Consider the following 16,767-nt stretch of genomic DNA (forward strand, 5'->3'; position numbering starts at 1 on the left):
CACGTGGCCAGCCGCATGGTGGGGGTTTGCCAAGATGGTGGCCCCCATGGAACGCACGTGGCGGGAGGGGGCAGAGTCGGGGCATAGGCCGCAGCTTTTCGGGCCCACGGGCCCGATGGTGTTGGGAGTGATTTGTTCTCTCTATTGGGGAGTTAGAAACTGGGGCCCTTTTCGCGAGGCACACTCTGGCATAGTGGCCTTTCTTCCCGCAGCTGCTGCAGGTCGCGGAACGGATGGGCAGTGCTGCCGCGGGTGCTGGCTTTGGCCACAGAAGTGGCAGGCTGGGGCAGCTGAGTAGCTGGCTGGAGCAGCTGAGTAGCTGGCTGGGGCAGCAGAGTAACTGGCTTTGGCAGCGCGGTAGCTGGGGGGCCGTGCGGCACAGCCCTGGGGGGATTGTTGGTCGGGGGTCCACGACGAGGTCGCGGGGTCCGCGGGAAACGACGTGAGGCTGCGGAAGGAGACTTCCATAGTGGTAGCAGCCTCCACAGTAGTATCTAAGTCCTGGGCCCCCTTTTCTAGCAGTCTTTGGCGCACATAGTTAGATCCAAGGCCCGCTACGAAAACGTCCCGCACAGCAAGCTCCCTATGTTGAGCCGCGGTAACGGCTTGATAATTACAGTCATTAGAAAGATTGTTCAGTTCCCGTACAAATTCGGCTAGCAGTTCTGTAGGCCGCTGACGGCGAGTCGGAAACACGTGGCGTGCATAAAACTCGTTAATGGGCCTAACGTACATTTTGTCCAATATCGTCAGCGCTGCGGTGTAAGAACCGGCCGGATTTAGCTGTGTGGAGATTCTGTGGCTTATCCTCGCATGCAGTAGGCTGAGTTTTTGTTCCTCCGTTGTTCCAGCGGTGCTGGCTTCTGCCAGGTATGCCTTAAAACATCTCAGCCAGTGGGAAAAAATTTCTTTAGCCTCTGCATCCTGCGGGTCGAGTTCTAGGCATCCGGGCTTGAGGGCTGCTTCCATGATTTACTTCGACTGTTTCGTAAGTATATTAAATTGATGGAATCATCAATTCTACGGACACGTGCTTGTAGGGTTAGAATAGCGGTTTTAATATACTTACAACAGAGCCAGTCTGTTAGCCGTTGAACTTTCGGTGAACTGGCTGGCTGACTCTGTGGCACGGATCTTTATACAGCAGCTCCAGGGGGAGGAGTTCTGGGCAGAGCCAAGGAGGGAGCCCAGTACAAACTCTCGAGTACTCCCAGAGCTACTCCCCCTCGTCGTCAGGTAGTGCAACTGCACTTACAATATTGATACATATATATATATACTTGGAACAGAGTGACATTGGTAACTATAATACCGTGTGAATCTCATTCACCACAATAGGCGCATTATGAGCAGCGCTGGGGAGGGCCCGACACGAGAGCAGGCCTGGGAGGGAAAAGGGCAGGGACGGGGCCCAGCAGGACCCGAGGCAAGATGAAGCCTGGGAGGACCCAAGGGAAGATCGGGGGCTTAGAATGAGTGGGGCCCACAGGAGTATACGTGCGAGAGTGAAAAGTGTGTGTGAAAGAGAAGTGAGAGTGTGAATGTGTGAAAGAGAAGTGAGTGTGAATGTGTGAAAGAGAAGGGAGAGTGTGAATGTGTGAAAGAGAAAGGAGAGTGTGAATGTGTGAGAGAGAGGAAAGAGATGTGTGTGTGAGAGGAAAGAGAGAGAGAGAGAGAGAAACAGTGAGAGCGAGACAGACAGAGACACGAGAATGTATACGAGAGAGAGAGGGAAGTTTGTGTGAGGTGAGAGAGAGTAGGGAGTGTGTGTGTGTGTGAGGGGGGAATGTGTATATCTGTGGGAGAAAGAAGGGAGAGTGTGCGTGTGTGTGAGAGAGAAAGTGAGAGGGGGGAGTGTGTATGGCTGTGTGAAAGAGGGGAATATGAGTGTGTGTGTGAGAAAGAGAGGAAAGTGCGTGTGAGAGAGGAGAGTATGAGTGTGTGTGTGAGAGAGGAGAGTATGAGTTTGTGTGTGAGAGAGGAGAGTATGAGTGTGTGTGTGAGAGAGGAGAGAGCGTGTGAGTGTGGGAGAGAGTGAGCAGGGAGGAGGGTGGTGGGGAAGAGTGCGAACGTGAGAGAGAAGAGTGTGTGTGTGGGGTGTGTTTCTGGCTCACTCCCAGTCTCACGCTTCTCATTCACCCTCCCCATACCAATGCACACTTTCACCCACATTCACAGTGGATGAGTGAGTGAGTGAGTGCCCGGAGATTGGGAGTGAACTGGATGCACAAACTGTAATGGCCATCTTCATTTAGTACTCTTTTAAATACATTATCAGTTTATTACTTTGGCATTGTTTTTTTATTCAAAAATGTGTTTATTTTCATGCCTCAGCAGTTTTTGTTTTAATTCATGTTTAACGTTATGGCAAACCAACTTTCCAAAATTTGCTCATCAGTCCCGAGTGAGAAAAAATTTGAAATGTGGCCGCCCAGGCGAAAAGGTTAGACAAGTCTGATGTAGAAGAACAAGAGAGCTGGTGCAAGAGATTATCACCATCTAAAAATTCCCCTCCAAGTCATACACCATCCAGAAATATATTGCCATTCCATGATCACCATTGGATCAACGTCCTGGAACTCCCTTCCTAATAGTATTGAAGGAACACCTGCAACACAAGCATTGTGGTGGTTCACCGTCACCTTCTCCATAGCAAGAATGTTGGGCAATAAATGTTGACCTTGCATCCCATGAACGAATATAAAATTCCTTCATATTTTCTGAATCACCAGTTTTTGTCTCTTACTGCAATGGTTGAGATTCATAGTTATTAGGATTGTTAGAATGACACGGAAAGAGGCCATCAGACCCACTGAGTCAGTGCTAGCTCTCTCAGGGCAATTCAATCAGTCCCATTGCTCCACTATAACCTTCTAACCCTGCAGGTTTATTTCTCTCAAGTGCCCATCCAATTTCCTTTTGAAATTCTTTTTTCCATATCTTTCATGTCTTTTTCTCCCAGTGTTTAGCAAATCATTGTTTCTTTACCCCAAAACACGCAATTAATTTAAACTTCCTTCCACTCACAAATGTCTTTTTTTTTGTGAATTCCTGATACATATAATTCCTCATACTTACACTGGATATGAAATGTCATAATGTAATATTGAGTACCAGCCACTGGGTAGTGCTGTGAAGCACTGCCGCAAACAACTTGATTTCCTGCAATGCCACTCAGTGGCAAGAATCAGGTACCACAATAACGTAACTTATTTCAATCTAACTGTTGGTTGCAGTGACATCAAGTGATAAGAATAAGACATTGCACCATTTTAAAAAAGCCATCTCAGGTATTGTTATTTATGAACAAATCATATCAAAATACTCTTCAAATAGCTTCATCCAGCTTAGCTAAAATAATGATTTTATGAAGGAGAGATACAATGTCCAACAGTACATGATGACTGATTAACATGGAACGACATTCTCTGTGCGTCACAATACAAGTCAAATGGATAATACTTTCTTTTTTTTTTTAAATAATTTTTATTGAAATTTTTACAAAATACAAAATATAAACCTCTTAACTCTATTAACAAACAACCGTGGTAACACCCCATGAACAATACCCCCCCCAGCTTCAAGAGCAACTTCAAACAAAAGGAAAGAACAAAAACAAAAAACAAAAAAAAACAAAAGAGCACCCAGACCACGAACGGGAAAGAGATAGCACCCTCCCCAAACCCATGTGCACAGTTCTCCCTCCCCCCAATCCTTACCCCCCCCCCCCACCCCCCCCAATCCTTCTCCCCCCCCCCCACCAATCCTTCTCCCCCCCCCCCAATCCTTCTCCCCCCCCCCAATCCTTCTCCCCCCCCCCCCCCCAATCCTTCTCCCCCACCCCCAATCCTTCTCCCCCACCCCCAATCCTTCTCCCCCACCCCCAATCCTTCTCCCCCCCCCCCCCCCCCACCAATCCTTCTCCTCTCCCCCCCCCCCCCGGGTTGCTGCTGCTGTCGGCCTATTTCCATACCGTTCCGCCAGGAAGTCCAGAAAAGGCTGCCACCGCCTGAAAAACCCTTGTACTGATCCCCTCAGGGCAAATTTCACCCTCTCCAATTTAATGAACCCCGCCATATCAGAGATCCAGGCCTCCACGCTTGGGGGCCTCGCATCCTTCCATTGGAGCAAGATCCTCCGCCGGGCTACTAGGGACGCAAAGGCCAGAACACCGGCCTCTATCGCCTCCTGCACTCCCGGCTCCACTGCAACCCCAAAAATTGCGAGTCCCCAGCCTGGCTCGACCCTGGATCCCACCACCCTCGACACCGTCCTTGCTACCCCCTTCCAAAACTCCCCCAACGCTGGGCACGCCCAAAACATATGGGCGTGGTTCGCTGGGCTCCCCGATCACCTAGCACACCTGTCCTCTCCCCCGAAAAACCTGCTCATCCTCGACCCAGTCATGTGGGCCCTATGCAGCACTTTGAACTGTATGAGGCTAAGCCTCGCACAGGAAGAGGAGGAATTCACTCTCTCCAGGGCATCCGCCCACGTCCCCTCCTCAATCTCCTCACCCAGCTCCTCTTCCCATTTACCCTTCAGTTCCTCCACCGAGGCCTCGTCTACCTCCTGCATCACCCGGTATATGTCCGAAATCCTCCTTCCTCCAACCCACACCCCCAAGAGCAACCGATCCCGCACCCCTCGTGGGGGCAACAAGGGGAACCCCTCCATCTGCCGCCTGGCAAACGCCCTAACCTGCATGTACCGAAACATGTTCCCCGGGGGGGGAGCCCAAACTTCCCCTCTAACTCCCCCAAACTCGCGAACCTCCCCTCCACAAACAGGTCCCTCAACCTCCTAACCCCTGCCCTGTGCCAGCCCAGAAATCCGCCATCAAAGCTCCCTGGGACAAACCGATGGTTCCCCCGTATCGGGGCCTCCATTGAGCCCCCCATTTCTCCCCTGTGCCATCTCCATTGCCCCCATATTTTGAGGGTAGCCGCCACCACCGGGCTAGTGGTATACCTCGTTGGAGGGAGCGGCGACGGCGCCGTTACTAGCGCCTCCAAGCTCGTGCCCACACAAGACGCCGCCTCCATCCTCTTCCATGCTGCCCCTTCCTCGTCCATTACCCACTTACGCACCATCGCCGCATTGGCAGCCCAGTAGTACCCACAGAGGTTGGGCAATGCCAGCCCCCCCCCTATCCCTGCCTCGTTCCAGGAACACTCTTCGAACCCTCGGAGTCCCATGCGCCCACACAAATCCCATGATACTCCTGTTGACCCTCCTAAAAAAGGCCTTCGGGATAAGGATGGGGAGGCACTGGAACAGGAACAAAAACCTCGGGAGCACCGTCATCTTAACGGACTGTACCCTCCCCGCCAGTGACAGCGGTAACATATCCCACCTCTTAAACTCCTCCTCCATCTGCTCCACCAACCTTGTGAGGTTGAGCTTGTGCAGGGCCCCCCAGCTCCCCGCCACCTGGACCCCTAGGTACCTGAAGCTCTTCCCTGCCTGCTTCAATGGGAGCCTACCAATCCCCTCCTCTTGATCCCCCGGATGCACCACAAACACCTCACTCTTGCCCAGGTTCAACTTATACCCCGAGAAACCCCCGAATTCCCTAAGAATCCGCATCACCTCCGGCATCCCTCCCACCGGGTCCGCCACATACAGCAACAGGTCGTCCGCGTACAGCGACACTCGATGCTCCTCCCCACCCCGCACCAGGCCGAACGTACTCCGACCTCCTCCTATTTGTGGCTACACTCGCCATCGGGGCCTCGTAGAGCAGCCTCACCCACCGGATAAACCCCTCCCCAAACCCAAACCTCTCCAACACCTCCCACAAATACTCCCACTGAACCCTATCGAAGGCCTTCTCCGCATCTAATGCCACCACTATCTCTGCCTCCCCTTCCACAGCCGGCATCATAATGACGTTGAGGAGCTTTTGTACGTTTGTGTTCAGCTGCCTTCCCTTCACAAACCCCGTCTGGTCCTCATGAATGACCCCAGGCACACAATCCTCTATTCTAGTGGCCAGGATATTTGCCAGCAGCTTAGCATCGGCGTTCAGCAGCGAAATCGGCCTATATGATCCACACTGCAGAGGGTCCTTGTCCCGCTTCAGGATCAAGGAAATCAGCGCCCGTGACATAGTTGGGGGCAGAGCCCCCCCCCCCCTCCCTTGCCTCGTTAAAGGTCCGGACCAACAGGGGGCCCAACAGGTCCAAATACTTTTTATAGAATTCCGCCGGAAACCAGTCCGGCCCCGACGCCTTCCCCGACTGCATGCTCCCTATCCCTTTGACCACCTCCTCCAGCTCGATCGGCGCCCCTAGTCCCTCCACCTGCTCCTCTTCCACCCTCGGGAATCGCAGCTTGTCCAAGAAGCGCCCCATTCCACCCCCCTCCACCGGGGGTTCAGACCGGTACAGTTCCCCATAGAAGTCCTGGATAATACTTTCAAAAGTAATAATTTTTCAAAGCACTCCATGCATTTTGAGATTCTGGAGAACAAAGTCAAATTTGAGAGTTTTACACAAAGTATCTATTCCTGGATAGTTTTAAAGTGTAAAATCAAGATAAATCAATAACAGTTTGTAGGTTTCCCTTTGAACTGAACCACTGGATCATTACCTGTACTTTCTCCTTGATATAAAACACTTCATATCCGCCTGGTTTAACTGGGAATAATCTCATAATCTCACCTCGAAATCAAAAGGCTGTGGAATCAAATCCTCCTCCAGCAACTAAACACAATCTTTGTTGATAATGGGGTAGTGAGGGATTGCTGTATTGTTGGAAATGCTATGATTCAGATAAGAACTTGATTCTGTTCTTGTGGCTTTTAGAGAACTCAATGGTATAAGAGTTTTCTCACTTGGTTTGGGAGATGTGACAAATTATATTAAGAGGTTTGGGAAATGTGAGAAATTATATAAACACCATCGTCTTTGGTCCCTGCCAGAAACCTTATTCCCTTGCCACCAACTCCATCACTCTCCCTGGCAATGAGATTGAACCAGTCTGTTTGTAACCATGGTGTTATACTTGGTACAGATGAGCTTCCAATATCAAATCTGCACAATTACTAAGACCACCTATTTCCACGTCCATAATACCATTACTCAACCTAATCCCTCCTCAGCTCAGTTGCACTGAAAGCCTCATCCACATCTTTATTACCTCCAGACTTGACCGTTGCAATGCACTCCTATCCAGCCTCCCAAAAACCTGAAGCCATGCAAACTCTGCTGTCTGTGTCTTAACCCATGCCAAGTCTCATTCACTCATCATTCCTGTGCTCATTAACCTACAATGGCTCTCAGTCAAGCAATACCTTGATTTTTAAATTCCCATTCTTGTTTTCAAATCCTTCCATGACAGTCTCCCTCCATAACCTCTGCAACCCTCTTCAGCCCTACTGCCCTCCATGATCTTTTCACTCCTCGAAATCTGACTTCTTGAGAATCCCTGATTTTAATCGCTTCAGTGGTCAAGGCCCCAAGCTCTGTAACTGCCTCCCTAAAATTTCAGCCTCTCTTTTCTCCTTTCGGATGCTCTTTGGTTAAGCTTTTAGACATCGGCTCCAAATATTGCATGTTGCTCAGTGTCAAATTTTGCTTGATAATGTTGCTGTGAAGCAACTTGGAATGTGTTAATCCAAGTTGTTCTGGTATGTTTTATTATCATGTTTCCTGTGGCATTGCTCTTACCATGTCAAATGTTACACTGTTGCACAACAGAAATATTGTACCATGTATTAGTCAATTTGATAGTCTACTGTTAAAGTGCACCTCTGTTTAATGAGGATCTTTTCCTGGACTCTTTTAGAAGTTGGAAGAAACCAACAAATGTCTCTCTTTTTAAAAAGTGACTCCAAAATTGATTGGAAGGTATTTTCTTCTGCCGTGTAAATTTCTTTGAATTCTATTACCCAGTTATAACTACCAGAAGTGGATTATTAAGCCCTTCTTAACATGAAAGGATGTAGCTGTCCAACATCCTGAAGCACCATTGTACAACATGGAACCACCTTCACCATAGGGAGAAACTCAGAATCATATCATTTTCAGAGTCAAGCATCATGACAACTTCATTGCATCTCTGTAACATGATCCAGCTTGAACTGCCTGGTCCATTTGATTAACAGAAATGAAATAATCAAGTTTTACCCGTTAAGGAAATAATCAAGTTAGGTGCAAAATAAGGCTTCCAAAATCGACCCTAACTGTGTTCCTTGACATCAACGGTACAATTGTGACTTTATTTTCCTCATTTCCCAGCCTCTCTCAGACTTACAATTTTTAATTAATTAGTGTGTGGCCAATTTTGTTCTGCAAGTAAGCACACTTTTGGATTGCTGCCCCCAAACTGATTTCACATATAACCTTAATATCGAGTGGAGCAATCCGACATTCATCCTGGAGGCAACATCGGTCAACATCGAAAAGAGAAAAGGCAGGCCAATGTTTCAGGTGGGGCTTAGCTCTCAGAGAGATCTATGTCTGTCATGCAATCTTTCTTTTGCAGGCTGATCAACATGCTGTGTATTGTATTGCCTGTTTTATTTCAAATGTAGTCACAGAAGTGAAATAACAATGTGTAACATACAGCAGCTTTATACCCACGCAATCTCCCCCACCCCAAATTATAAACTGAAAACAGTGAAGCATTTAAGAAAATCAAAAGCAAGTATTTGTACTTACCCTCTGACTTGAAATGATAGCATTTTCCCAGCAAAAAGACAGGCGAGTTTCTGCTAAAATTTGTTTTGGTTCTCACAACCCAGCCTGAAGGGAGAAAAGACAGAGAAGAGTATTATTAGCTAGCAATACTACAAAGCGCTTCATGGGACATTTCCAATTATTTCCAGAGTGACCCAGAAAACTTCACTCACAAACAGAATACAGAAGTCCATTGTTTTAACTCTCTTTTTAAAAAAATTGCCATTGGCAAAAAAGCTGCACAGTTGGCATCTAAAGAAATTAGATTTCATTAAAGCATTCAATGGGGTGGGGTGTGGTTGGTGTTGTGGGTGGGGGATTGGAAGCAACATAAGAATTGACTTTGCTGCTGAAATGGGAGAAGATGTAACGGTCATTTATTTTGTTGGCAATACCAAGATTTTCAAAATGTTTCAAAGTGAACAGATTATAGATCAGAGCACTGAGCTGAATGACACAATGAAACCTGCAATTGTCAAGCAAATATTTGCCCATTGACTCTGAAGACTCAGTTAAAAATGCCCCTATTTAACAGGGATTGGATCATACTGGTCACTTTCCATCCCTGGTTTATGTAAAGTTAATTAATATAGTCAGAGCAACAGTAGAGCAGCAGCAGGAGCACTAAATTTGGTCTCAGAGCCTGGGTTAGAGAAAGGAACTTTAAAAAAAAACTCCCACCACTGTTTGCTACCGATTCCTGTTGGAAAGCATGCATGCCTGGAAGTCTGGTCAGGACAGGATCACACTCGGCTATGAAACCTATCTAAGTTGAATATCCTACTGAGAATGTTTACTGACATTTCATTTTATTGGGAATGCCAGTCAGAAAATTACACGTACACTCAATGATTTTAAAGATTGAAATATAGTTTACATGTACTGCCATTTAAAAAAGATCTGTGCTAACATTTAAAATCATGTTTTTTTAAACATATTTCACACCCAAATTTGAAATACCACACATTTTATAAAATTCTATCGTGATGAATAAGGTCTTTTGTCAAGAAAGGTTACAGAACAAATTTAGCAGCTCGAGCATTTTATTTGATTCCAAAATACTTTACACAATATTCTGAAATTTAGAGAAAATCAACTTCACTTTGTTACAGAGCAGCAGTGCATTTATATCAAAGAATGATACATCACAGAGGAGGCCATTGTGCCTTTGACAACCCTTTGAAAGAGCTATCCAATTAGTCTTCCTGACCTGTTCTTTCCCCATAGCCTTGCAAATGTTTCCCCTTCAAATATTTATCCAATTCTCTTTTGAAATTTATTATTGAAACTGCTTCCACCACCTTTCAGATAGTGCATTCCAGGTCATCATAACTGGGTAACAATAATTTTTTTCCTATTGTCACCTCTGCTTTAATCTCTTAATCCTTAAAATGTACTTACTCAGGTTACCGACATTATGGCCACTGAAACAGTTGCTCCTTATTTATTCCAGAAAAATCATTAATGGCTTGGGATATAAAGCCACATATACAAATTTGTAGATGTTAGAAGGATAGATGGTCTTGTAAGCGGTGTAGACGGAAATATAAAATTACAAAGAGGTATTGATAGATTAAGTGAATGGGCAAAAGTGTGGAAAATGGATTTCAATGTAGGAAATTGTGAGGTCACCCTCTCTAGACCCGAATATGATTTTAAAAAAGGATACTTTCTAAATATTGAAAGGCCAATGGAGGTCCAAAGAGACTTGAGGGTCCAAGTATATAGACCATTAAAGTGTAATGATCAAGTACAAAAAATAATCACCAAAGCTAATGGAATGCTGGCCTTTAGATCTAGAGATACAAGAATACAAGGCAGCAGAAAGTGGCACAGTGGTTAGCACAGCTGCTTCACAGCGTCAGGGACCCAGGTTCAATTCTGGCCTTGGCTGTATGGAGTTTGCACATTCGCCCCATGTCTACGTGGGTTTCCTCCGGGTGCTCTGGTTTCTTGCCACAGTCACAAAGATGTGCAGGTTAGATAGGGGCAATATAGAATGGCCAACCTTAGTGTCCAAAGATGTGCGGGTTAGGTGGTTTTACAGGGATAGGGCGGGGCGGGGGCCTCGGCGAGGTCCTCTTTCGGGAAGGTTGGTGCAGACTCGATGGACTAAATGGCCTCCTTTAACACGGTATGGATTGTATGATTCTAGCTTCAGTTACATACAACCCTTGTTAAACCACACCTAAATTACTGTGAACTGCTGTGGGCATCATGTGTTAGGAAGGACATATTGGCCACTGGAGGAAATTGAAAACATTCTTCCCTGATACCATACAAATAAATCTCCCCTGCACTTTCTTTACAGCCTTAACAGACTTCCAAATGTTTGGTGCCTAAATTGGCACATACTCCAGCTGAGAACTAACGATGGTTTCATATGTATTTTTCAGCACTGTCTTTGTTTTTTGCATTCTTTACTTCTATTTATCCTTTTGTAACAGCCTTCTTAACTTGTGCCACTTTAAAAGACATGCGGCTGGATTCTCCGTTATTGAGACAAAGTGCTGACGCCGGGGAAGGAGTCGTGGAGATTGATGACAGCAAAACTGGTGCCGCGCCTGGACCGATTCAATGACCGTTAAGGAGCAGCACCGACGCCGCGTGGGACACAATCGATTCCAATGAGAAACGGTGCGGGATTCATTAGATTCGCGATTGCTACCCAGGAGGCGGACAAGCTGCAGCCGCATGTAGGTGGCACGGTGGTTAGCATTGCTGCCTCACAGTTCCAGATACCTGGGATCAATTCCGGCCTCAGGTGACTGTGTGGAGTTTGCACTTTCTCCCCATGTCTACGTGGGTTTCCACTGGGTGCTTCGGTTTCCTCCCACAGTCCAAAGATGTGCAGGTTAGGTGGATTGGCCATGCTAAATCACCCCTTAGTGTCAAATGATTACGTGGGGTTGCTGAGGAAACGCAGACTGAGAACCTGAAGCTTAAGCGGGAAGAGGAGCTCGGGGGGGGGGGGGGGGGGGGGGGGGGGGGGGGTAGAGTAGAATAGGGGGATATTGAGGCAGGTCCGTGCGTGAACTGAACAAAGCCGTGGTTTGCACTATGTTTAATTTGTGTCTTGACTTCTTTTTTTTTGTACTGTACAATGCCACTTTTTCTATATGCCTAAAATACCTGAATAAAATTCTTTGTTTAAAAAAAAAAATTACGTGGGGTTAGTGGGTGACAGGAATATGATAGAGGCATGGGCTTAAGTAGGGTGCTCTTTCCAAGGGCTGGTGCAGACTCGATGAGCTGAATAGCCTCCTTCTGTACTGTAAATTCTATGATTCATTTCACTCCCCATACACACCATCCCAGCCAACAAGATGGCAGCGTCTCAAGCTCGGCGCCAAGGTTTATTGGCGCCAAGGTTTACCGATGCCAAGCTTGAGACACTGCTGGACGCCAAGGAGGACAGACGGGCCACCCTGTACCCTGGCCTGGGAATGAGGCTGTCAGCCACCACCGCCACTTACCGTGCCTGGAAGCAGGTGGCAGAGGCAGCAAGCACCACCAGTAACACCATCCGGACTGTCCTGCAGTGCCATAAAAAACTGCATAACATCCTCAGGACGGCCAGGGTTGGGAGGCAGAACTGTTCCCCTAGCACCAACCCCCGTCCCACACACCCATAACCCCACCCCACCAGGAGGGCGGCTGAACCCCTACCATGCACCACATGCCAGTACCCATACCGACCGCCATGGCCGGGTGCCCAGGCCACTGAACCCACCAGCTACCCACCCCCTGGGCTGCATGCGTCGACTGTCTAACACTGTGCGTTTTCTGTTCCACCAAGGGAAGATCGCCATAAAAGCAGGAAGCGTGAGAAGACCGGAGTGAGCTGGAGAAAACTGGAGGCCACCGGACCTGCGGCCACTCACTGCGGCAGAGCAGCGAGACCTGGACATGGTCAGTGGGCCTGAGGAAAGAGCAGTCGCCAGGGTGGAGATCGACCTCGGGCGAGGAAGTGAGACCACGCTGAGTTGCGGTTCTCCGTGCTACCTGCATCAACACCCTCTCCACACACCACCCTCACACCAACCCCACCCCCATTACCCCCGGTCTAATCATGCATCTTGTCTTGTGTAGGTGACATAAAATATTACCCCCAGTTTCCAGCGGCCTTCATTTTCGGGAGCAGGAGAGAGAGTGACTGAGCTGGGGAGCAGCTTGGGAACAGGTAAGTGATAGATATCCTGCTTTTCTGAGTATTCCGACTGGGGGAGGAAAAAACTGAAAAGTGCCGTCACAGGAAAGCTGCGACCTGATTGGCTGGTAGGGAATCTGCACTAAATTTAAAAATTAAACATTGTTAAGCTAATTAAACATAATTAATTAATTACTTAATCATAATTTAGAGGGATATCTAAGCCAGAGACCGGAGAGTACTGTATTTAGCATTTACATTTATAGTAGAAATCCAGTGAGGTAGCATTGTGGATAGCACAATCGCTTCACAGCTCCAGGGACCCAGGTTCGATTCCGGCTTGGGACACTGTCTGTGCGGAGTCTGCACATCCTCCCCATGTGTGCATGGGTTTCCTCCGGGTGCCCCGGTTTCCTCCCACAGTCCAAAGATGTGCAGGTTAGGTGGATTGGCCATGATAAATTGCCCTTAGTGTCCAAAATTGCCCTTAGTGTTGGGTGGGGTTACTGGGTTATGGGGATAGGGTGGAGGTGTTAACCTTGGGTAGGGTGCTCTTTCCAGGAGCCGGTGCAGACTCGATGGGCCGAATGGCCTCCTTCTGCACTGTAAATTCTATGTAATATAGTTAACAGTAACTATTTTTAAAATTCATTTTTAAATTTAATTTATTAATTAGTTAATGCAATGTCAATTAGAGGAGTGCAGTGCTCTGACTGTGAGATGTGGCAGGTCCGGGAGGCTTCCAGCGTCCCGGATGGCTACATTTGCAGAAAGTGCACCCAACTGGGACTCCTCACAGACCGCATGGTTCAGTTGGAACAGTAGTTGGATACACGTAGAAGCATGCAGGTGGCGGAAAGCATCATAGATAGCAGTTGTATAAATGTGGTCACACCCAAGGTGCAGGCAGAGAGATGGGTGACCACCAGCAGGGGCAGGCAGTCAGTGCAGGATTCCTCTGTGGTTGTCCCCCTCTCGAACCGGTATACCGCTTTGGATACTGTTAGGGGGAATAGCCTATCAGGTGAAAACAGCAGCAGCCAGAGCAGTGGCACCACGGCTGGCTCTGATGTTAAGCAGGGAGGGTCAAAGCGCGAAGAGCAATAGTCATAGGGGACTCTATAGTCAGGGGCACAGATAGACGCTTCTGTGGCCCTGGTGCCAGGTTCCAGGATGTCTCAGAACAGGTAGCGGGCATCCTGAAGGGGGAGGGAAAACAGGCAGAGGTCGTGGTACATATTGGTACAAATTACATAGGCAGAAAGGGGATAAGGTCCTGCAGCAGGAGTTCAGGGAGCTAGTCAGAAAGTTAAAAGACAGGACCTCTAGGATTGTAATCTCAGGATTACTCCCTGTGCCACGTGCCAGTGAGGCTAGAAATAGGAAGATAGAGCAGCTAAACACGTGGCTAAACAGCTGGTGTAGGAGGGAGGGTTTCAGTTATCTGGACCACTGGGAGCTCTTCCGGGGCAGGTGTGAAGGACGGCTGGCATCTGAACTGGAGAGGCATAAATATCCTGGCCGCGAGGTTTGCTAGTGTCTCACGGGAGGGTTTAAACTAGTATGGCAGGGGATTGGGTACCGGAGCAATAGGTCAGAAGGTGAAAAGATTGAGCGAAAACTACGAAATAGGGCCAGTATGGCTCTGAGGAAGAGCAGACAGGGAGATGTTGCTGAAAACAGTGAGACTGGTGGCCTGAAGTGCATATGTTTTAATGCAAGAAGTATAACAGGTAAGGCAGATGAACTTAGAGCTTGGATTAGTACTTGGAACTATGATGATGTTGCCATTACAGAGACCTGGTTGAGGGAAGGACAGGATTGGCAGCTAAACGTTCCAGGATTTAGATGTTTCAGGCGGGATAGAAGGGGATGTAAAAGGGGTGGAGGAGTTGCGCTATTGGTTAGGGAGAATATCACAGCTGTACAGAGGAAAGACATCTCAGAGGGCAGTGAGGCTATATGGGTAGAGATCAGGAATAAGAAGGGTGCAGTCACAATGTTGGGGGTTTACTACAGGCCTCCCAACAGCCAGCGGGAGTTAGAGTAACAGATAGGTAGGCAGATTTTGGAAAGGAGTAAAAGCAACAGGGTTGTTGTGATGACTTTAACTTCCCCAATATTGACTGGGACTCACTTAGTGCCAGGGGCTTGGACGGGGCAGAGTTTGTAAGGAGCATCCAGGAGGGCCTCGTAAAATATGTAGATAGTCCAACTAGGGAAGGGGCTGTACTGGACCTGGTATTGGGGAATGCGCCTGACCAGGTGGTAGAAGTTTCAATCGGGGAGCATTTCGGGAACAGTGACCACCTTCAGTAAGTTTTAAAGTGCTGGTGGACAAGAATAAGAGTGGTCATAGGGTGAATGTGCTAAATTGGGGGAAGGCTAACTATAACAATATTAGGCAGGAACTGAAGAACCTAGATTGGGAGCGGATGTTTGAGGGTAAATCAACATCTGATATGTGGGAGGCTTTCAAATGTCAGTTGAAAGGAATTCAGGACCGGCATGTTCCTGTGACGAAGAAGGATAAATATGGGAAAATTCACAATCCTTGGATAACGAGAGATATTGTAGGCCTCGTCGAAAAGAAAAAGGAGGCATTTGTCAGGGCTAGAAGGCTGAGAACAGACGAAGCCTGTGTGGAATATAAGGAAAGTAGGAAGGAACTTAACCAAGGAGTCAGGAGGGCTAAAAGGGGTTACGAAAAGTCATTGGCAAATAGGGTTAAGGAAAATCCCACGGCCTTTTACACGTACATAAAAAGCAAGAAGGTAGCCAGGGAAAGGGTTGGCCCACTGAAGGACAGGGAAGGGAATCTATGTGTGGAGCCAGAAGAAATGGGCGAGGTACTAAAATGAATACTTTGCATCAGTATTCACCAAAGAGAAGGAATTGGTGGATGTTGAGTCTGGAGAAGGGTGTGCAGATAGCCTGGGTCACATCGAGATCCAAAAAGACGAGGTGTTGGGTGTCTTGAAAAATAAGTCCCCAGAGCCTGATGGGATCTACCCCAGATTACTGAAGGAGGCAAGAGAGGAAATTGCCGAGGCCCTGACAGAAATCTTTGGATCCTCACTCTCTTCAGGTGATGTCCCGGAGGACTGGAGAATAGCTAATGTTGTTCCTTTGTTTAAGAAGGGTAGCAAGGGGACTTCCGGTTGCGGTGATGCGGAGCTAAGCCGCACGTTCGGTAGCTCCCACTATTTTCGGTCTTTTGGGCTCTTTTAAGGGCCCGTAGCGGTGCTGGCTGGACTTTTCCCGGGGTGGGAACATATCCACTGCGCTTAACTGGCGGTGGATGGACTGGACCAGGAGCGGGACGGTTAAAAAATCGGCTTTGGAGCAGAGAAAGGTGCGAGGCAGGAAAAACAAGATGGCGGCATGCGGGGAACCGGCAGCATCGCAGCAGTGGGTGTAGGAGCAGCAGGAGCTGCTTCAGCGCTGCTTCAGAGAGCTGAAAGCTGAGCTTCTGGAACCGTTTAAGGCCTCCCTGGACAAGCTCATGGCGACCCAGACGGCTCAGGGTGCAGAGATCCGAGAGCTACTGCAAAAGGCCTCGGAGAGCGAGGACGAACTCCTAGGCCTGGCAGTGAAGGTGGAGTTGCACGAGGCGCTCCACAAGAAATGGCTAGCGAGGATGGAGGAGATGGAGAACCGCTCCCGTCGGAAGAACTTGCGGATCCTGGGCCTCCCAGAGGGGCTGGAAGGTTCGGACTTGGGGGCCTATGTGGCGGTGATGTTGAACTCGTTAATGGGCACGGGGTCCTCCCAGGGGCCCTTGGATCTGGAGGGTGTCCATCGAGTGCTGTTGAGGAAGCCCAAGCCGAACGAGCCGCCTAGGGCGGTGCTGGTCTGTTTTCACCGCTTTGTTGACCGTGAGTGTGTGCTGAGATGGGCGAAGGAGAGGAGCAGCAAGTGGGAGAATGCAGA

At 48.3% G+C, this 16,767-nt stretch overlaps 1 protein-coding gene across 4 annotated transcripts in view; it reads right to left on the minus strand.

The window, feature by feature from the left end:
- Positions 1-16,767, minus strand: part of atg4c (autophagy related 4C, cysteine peptidase) — a 118,718-nt gene that overhangs the window by 61,179 nt on the left and 40,772 nt on the right. For all 4 annotated transcript variants that reach the window (XM_038794507.1, XM_038794506.1, XM_038794505.1 and 1 more), the window contains exon 3: positions 8,667-8,750. In XM_038794507.1, the coding sequence (XP_038650435.1) occupies positions 8,667-8,750 (84 nt within the window). The remainder of the gene's footprint in view (positions 1-8,666; positions 8,751-16,767) is intronic.

Source organism: Scyliorhinus canicula, chromosome 4 (genome assembly GCF_902713615.1).
Source record: "Scyliorhinus canicula chromosome 4, sScyCan1.1, whole genome shotgun sequence".
Taxonomy (NCBI): domain Eukaryota; kingdom Metazoa; phylum Chordata; class Chondrichthyes; order Carcharhiniformes; family Scyliorhinidae; genus Scyliorhinus; species Scyliorhinus canicula.